At 40.8% G+C, this 6908-nt stretch overlaps 1 protein-coding gene across 10 annotated transcripts in view; it reads left to right on the plus strand.

Annotated features, from left to right (window-relative positions):
* Positions 1-3753, plus strand: part of MOV10L1 (Mov10 like RNA helicase 1) — a 75184-nt gene extending 71431 nt beyond the window's left edge. For all 10 annotated transcript variants that reach the window (XM_065555048.1, XM_042844239.2, XM_065555077.1 and 7 more), the window contains 2 exons: positions 1738-1829; positions 2523-3753. In XM_065555048.1, coding sequence (XP_065411120.1) covers positions 1738-1829; positions 2523-2532 — 102 coding nt within the window. In that variant the 3' untranslated portion in view covers positions 2533-3753. The remainder of the gene's footprint in view (positions 1-1737; positions 1830-2522) is intronic.
* Positions 3754-6908: the final 3155 nt, after the last annotated feature.

The raw sequence follows: 6908 nt of genomic DNA on the forward strand, positions 1-6908 counted from the left end.
CCAGTGCACATGGCGCGTACACACACCTATTGTGGAATAGACATGAGCAACACATCTTGAAGAACACCACTTACGAAAAGGTAACTATCTTTTTTTAGTGTAGTTCTGCTTTGAAAAGTGATTAAAATGGCATCTTCTAACCTAATGTATACCTGTCCCTATGCTGGCACCTTATCTCTTGACTTTAGTGACATGTCACTAAAAGTCAAGTCATACATTTTGTTTACTCATGTTAGCTGCATTATCTCTGCAGTGCTAGGTTTGTGAGCTGGATTCTCTTTCAGCAAATGTATTAGTAGATTTCATAATTGTTTTCATTGTGGAGCCACATTCTGCTCTCATGTACAGAAGCTCCATTGGATGTTGCTTTCAATGGGGTTGCACAGATGTAAAATAAAGTCAGAATTTGGCCTGTATGATCTCCTATTGATGGTGGTGATGTACAAATGTGAAAGCATCTGGCCTGACTTTCAGATCCCAGAGAGAGTTTGGAGGATGGGGAGTTGGGGGAGGGGAGAGTTTTTACTTGTAAATTTCACCTAGAAACCAGAGATGCCACCAAGGTGGAACCTTAGCATACTGTTTCTAGTTTCCTAGAATATTTTTAACTTCTCAACTTGTGGCTTCAGTTGCGCTGGGACTTCGTATATATTAGTACTACAGCTATTGACTTCCATGTCCTAAGAAATATAATGGGCATTGGCATCCACAATGTCAAAATACTTTCAGATATCACTTACAAGTCTTTAGAATATTTAGCTTTTTGTCCATGTCTTCTGCATCTCTAAAGGACCTAAGAGTAAGCAAATACATAGAAGTAGGACAGCCAGAATTTTCCTTAGTCTAAGCCATCCTACTGACAATCTTCCCTTCCCTATAGGGACACTCTAGATATGTTTAGATTAGGGTGACCAGACAGCAAATGTGAAAAATTGGGACGGGGGGGGGGGGGGGGGGTGTTATAGGGGCCATAAGAAAAAGACCCAAAAATTGTGACTGTCCCTATAAAATCGGGACATCTGGTCACCCTACTTTAGATGGAGAAAATTAGTGTGAAGCATCATTCTTTAAGTTACCGTCCTCAGCCTTACCTGGAAATGAAAGTGTTTTAGTCTCTCCTCTGATCTTGGTCAATATGGATTTATAATTTAGAAATCAATCTTCCCAAAAGAAGCCCTAAGAGTCCTTGGATTATTTTGGGAATACTAAGCCTAAAGGGAATCTAACACGGTATTAACAATGTATCCAAATCAACCTAAACATCATGATTGTTACTAAAAATACTGCTTTGTAAATCCATGTTGACTAAGATGAGAGGATGGAGCAAAACACTTCCATTTCCAGGTAAGGAAATGGAGGGGACTACAGCTAATAAGCATTCTGTGTATTTAGAATCACCACCTGCCTGTGTGTATTAGCTTTATCATTTATAATGGATCAAAAAGATAATGTTAGTGTGCCTTTCCAGAATGTAGGGTTCAGAAATGTCTCATACTTTTAGGAGCACATACTAATCTATCCGTAGAGAATGTAAATTCCAGCTAAATGCAGCAACGTTATTTAATTACCTTTTGTTAACCAGTCTGCAGGTTCTATTTTTTTTGACACATAATTTATTCAAATAAATTTAGGTCTCCTGTACTCTTGCATCACCTGTTAATACTCTCTTAAATACACAAATGAATTCAAAATGTGCTACTGTGTTTAAACATAACTTTTTTTTTTTTTTTTGGGTAGGATCCCTGTTTCAGTGCTCTTTTGGAATACAGCCTAGCAAATGGAGTTTATGTAGGTTGCGATTTGCCTTCTGAATTGAAATCTCTGCAACAGTGAGTGCCTGCCTTTTCAGTATGCTTAGGTGTGGGGGCAACTTATTATGTGTGTTTCTAAACAGATACAGTCTCTAATAAGGGTCTGACAAATACAGGAACATTTGTTTCCATATTCAAAAGTGGTTACTGAGATACGATTAAGGATATGAAACCAAAGCGTTTCTTTTCCTATAGGTGTTAATTACCAAATTCTAGGTTACATAGACTATTGTAACTTATCAAAATTGTGCACATGTATTTGGGGGACTAGATTTTTTTTTTTTTAATGTTTTTCTTCCGTCATTAAGCATGGCCTTTGGAGACCTACAAATAGGAAAAAGCACATCAAAAAATTGTAAGTGAACCAAGGCCATTATATTCCAATGAGTGCCTAAAAAGCACATAAATAGAGCTTTGTGTATCAAAACAAATAGGCTGACTGCTTGTTGAGCATTTACACCAATAACTTAGAAATAGATTTTCAAATCAGATTTTTAAGGTTTCTAAGATGATAGCAACTTAACTAAGGGAGAACAGTTTTTAGAGCATGTGATTTGAGCTAACTGAGCCCCTTTTAAGCAAGATACTAGATTTATACACAGGAATTAACTTTTTATCTAAACCAGCACTTTCTTATTCACAGGAGGGTGGTTGGATCTGCTTCACCATTTGTAATGATTTTTCCCCTCACTTTTTATCTTTAATCTATAGATACGACTAGCTTCCAGTGCTTGGGGCATGACCAGAAGACTTTTCCATTTGAAAGTGAATGTGTGATAAGCATTTGATTCAAAACAGAAGCTCAGGACCTCTAGTTTCAGCATTGTTTTCTAAATAGTTTGTATTCCTAAACTTAAGGGGATTTTTTTAATTTAACTACAAACAACTTTAAGTTCAAAATCCTATATGTCAAGGTAAAAGTTGCGGTACTAACTTAAGTCTTAACTGTTGTACCAAAACAGTATAAATACCTAAAGTTTATGCATACTGTAATGTACCATTACCCTTTTGGCTTCTCAAAACAGAAGCTAAAAAGAACCAGGAACTAATGTTGAATTTGCCCCATCTTCTGTTTAATTTTGTATCTGTAATATTCTATGATTTTGTAATGTAATATTCATTGCCCTGCAAATCCTCTGAGTTCATATAGTATCAGTTTCTGTTCAGACCCAGGCAAGTATTTCAATCCAGGCTTCTGACAAAGCTTTATAGCAAAAGAATAGTTTTTACAGTGTTTCGAGCATTTCTGATTCTTCTTCTTCTTCCCCTCTCTTTAGTCTCTGGCATTTTTCTCTGGCGAAAGCTATTGTTTCCAAAAGGCTTTTTTCCTTGCTCTCACCTGTTGTAACAAATCTGTAGCTTCTGAGGGTGACTTAGCCTCTTTGGGCTGAACTGCCACAAAAACCTATAATAGAGCTACCATATTTATGAAACTCATAGCTTGTGCTGCACTTGGGCTTTGTCCAGGTTCTCATATTAGCGAGAGAAAGGAAGTGGTGACAAGGCATTACATTTTAGGTAACCTCTAACTTTTTTTTTTTAAATGCAGCCAATAATCCCATGCAAGCAGATAACCTAGATGGTTTCTAGTGCGCTTTCACAGAAAGGATCAGCTTAATGATTTGGGACTAGGAAATTAGAATTTAGTTTGGAAGATGTCATCTAAAGATTACAAGGGTTACTTTTATCTCTAAGTAAGACACTCTACAGTAAAGGTAGAAAAACACTGCAGCAATTACTCCAACAAACAAACTTTAATTTTTTGTTTTGGAAAAACAATGTTCAGCAAAGCCATCCCTATGAGAATGGCCTGCATTAAGTATTCTCTTTACATGAAAAATATGAGAACATACATATGGCTTATTTTCCTGTATAAGGGAGATAAAGAGTGTTTAGAAATTTACTGACTAATGTTTAAATAATAAAGCATAGTGTACAAAAATAACCTCAACTGTAGCGATCTAGTGATTTTTATGAAAACTTGGTGCATCTGTTTGAAGATTAAGAAATACTGCAAGCAACAATATGATCAAGCCTGGACTGCCTACAGTTTCATTTATTGAGGTTCTGACTGCCTATATATATACACACACCCACACACACACACACACACACCCATTAAGCAAATGTTTTGATTAAAGGTATTCCCATAACAATGAGTAGAAGGCTTATAGTCACTTCAGTGTTTTCTTTAAAAAAAATTTTGAACCAGCAAAACTTGTGGGTTGTTTTATTTTTGTTTCCCAGCAAACCACTGACAGTCTTGCTACAATAGATCTGATCAGTGGTTCATGAAGTCTGATAGCCTTTTACAAGTAGTGACCTATATGTCATGCTTTTCAATATAATACATTTGGGAAAAGTCTGAAATTCATACAAGATTAAAGCCACAAGGGACAACTTATCTTTCAGTCTGACCACCTGCATAAAATAGGCCACAGAATTTCACCCACTAATTCCTGCATCCATTACAGTAACTCTTGGCTAAACTAGAGCATAGCATGTAGACGCTGTTTTTGATTTTTAAGGTTTCATAAATAACCTTTGTGATCAATTAGTCTGACTTACATAACACAGGCCATAGGATTTCCCTGTAATAATTCTGGCTTGAAGTTCAATAGCTGTGATTGAACTAGAGCCAGGGCCGGCTCCAGGCACCAGCCGACCAAGCACGTGCTTGGGGCGGCACCTGGTAAGGGGCGGCCAATCTTGGGGTAGCGGGGGGTTCGATTGGGCAGCGCTGGGGGTGGGGTAGGTTGTTTTTGTTTCGTCGGCTGGGCACGCGGGGGGTGGGATTCGGCAGAGGCGCTGCGCGGGGGGGGTGGCGGCGCGGAGGGGCGCTCCGCAGTTGGGGGGTGTTGGGTGCGGCGCTCGGCGGGAGGTGTGTGTGGCGGTGGGGGGGTTTGGCAGCGCGGCGCTCGGCAGAGAGGTTCAGCAGCACGGCACAGCGCTCCGCAGGGTGGGGGTGTTCAGCTGTGTGGCGCTCTGCGGGGAGCTGGGGGGTTTGGCAGGGGTGTTCGGCGTTGCGGCGCTCCGCATGAGGGGAGGGTGTCATGATGCTGAGGGTATGTGTTATGGCGGCACTATGGAGGGTGGCACTCTTTTTTTTTTTTTTTTTTTTTTTTTTTTTCGCTTGGGGCGGCAAAAAAGTTAGAGCCGGCCCTGACTAGAGCACATTTTCTAGAAAAACATCCAATCTTGATTTTAAAATCTGCAGTGACGGGGAATCTACCACAACCCCTGGTGGGATGTTCCAATGATTAATTACCCTGACTGTTAAAAATGTGCACCTTATTTCTAGTCTGAATGTGTCTAGTTTGATCTTGTCATAAGTTACCAAATGTCTGTTCTCCCATGTAGGTACTTGCAGACTGTGAGCAAGTCTCTCCCTTTGATAAGCTAAATGGATTGAGCTCCTGGAGTCTCACTATAAGGCATGTTTTCCAATCCTGCAGTCATTCTTGTACCTCTTCTGTGAATCCTCTCCAAATTTTCAAAATCCTTATTGAAAAGTGGTCACCAGAACTGGACACGATTCCAGTAGCAGTTGCACCGGTGCCAAATACAGAGGTAATAAAACCTCCCTACTTCTACTCTGTATTCTATTTATACATCCCATGATCACATTAGCCTTTTTGGCCACAGCATCACACTGGGAGATCATGTTCAGTAGATTATCCACCACATCACCCAAGTCTTTTTGAGAGTCACTGCTTCCCAAGATAGTCTCCTACGCTGTAAGTACGACCTAAATTATTTGTTCCTAGATGTATAACCTTACATTTGTCATATTGAAATGCACATTGCTTGCTTGAGCCCATCTTACCAAGTGATCCAGATTGCTCTATATCAGTGATCTGTCTTCATTATTTACCATCTTCCAATTTGTGTGCATCTGCAAATTTTTTTAGTAATTGTTTTTTTCCCCCCAAGTCATTGATAAAAAGATTAAATACCATAGGGCCAAGAATCAATTCTCGGAGGACCCCACTAGAACCATAGCCATTTGTTAATTACCTGTTTTAAATACACCTTGAAACTTACCTATCTCTTAACCAGTTTTTAATCCATTTATTCTTCTTCGAGTGATGGCCCCTATTGTATTCCACTGAGGGGTTATGCAAGCATGCCATGCCTGCGGAGCTGAAGAATTTGAAAGTAGTAGTGTCCATTGATCCACGCATGCACCCTTGCTTTGCCTTATGGTTTTGTCCAAGGTAATAAAGAGTAGGGTGAACTGACTGCGCCTCCAGTTCCTTCTCACCGCTGCATAGTCTGAGTTGGAGCTGCTAGTGTCCTCTCCTCTTTGATGCACTTTTAAAAGCAAACAAGTTTAGAAATTCTCTATATAGCTAGTTTTAGTCTACTGTTGTTGCTGTTTTGTCATAGTCTAGTTTTTAGTAGTAGTTTTAGTAGGATTTGGACTCTGGGGGAATCTGTTTTCCAATTCTCCCCCTTCCCCCAGCACCCACATGCAGGTACTGGATTATGACGAAGATTCCAAGTTTAAAGATCTGTGCCTCCTGCCCAAGTTCATTCTCAGTCAGTGACAAGTACCAACGCTGCCTCTACTGCTTGGAAGAAGCCCACATTTCATCCAGGTGCAGTATGTGCCAGTCCTTCCCAAGCCGTACCCAGGAGGGCCAGGATCTTCACCTCTAGAAGCACCTCATAGAGGTTGCCATGAGTCTGAAGTCAAAACCAGGACAGGGAACACTCCTCTGCCCCCGCCCACCCCCGTACATTGGCCTGTGGAACTCAGGAGTGCGCCTCTGGCTGCAGAGCTGAATTCCAGCTCCAGTGGTACTGCAACTACAGACCCAGTGCTGGAGCTAGCTGGGAGGCAAGGAAGCATGCACATAAGCATAGCAGTAAGTCTTCCTCCAAGCCAAAGGATGATGTGCCTTCCATGAGTTCCAGCCACAGAGAAGTGGCAGCGTTCCAAGGCACACAAGCATGACAAAAAATTGCGCAGACCAACATCTGCTGGTACCAAGCCGTGCACATTTTCAGGGTCAGCCTCCATTAAGATGAGGGATCTGCTCGTTCGGGGACAGTTCTCTGCTCCAGTTATAGAATGAGTACTGTTGACACCAG

Source organism: Chrysemys picta, chromosome 1 (genome assembly GCF_011386835.1).
Source record: "Chrysemys picta bellii isolate R12L10 chromosome 1, ASM1138683v2, whole genome shotgun sequence".
In the NCBI taxonomy this organism is placed as follows: Eukaryota; Metazoa; Chordata; order Testudines; family Emydidae; genus Chrysemys; species Chrysemys picta.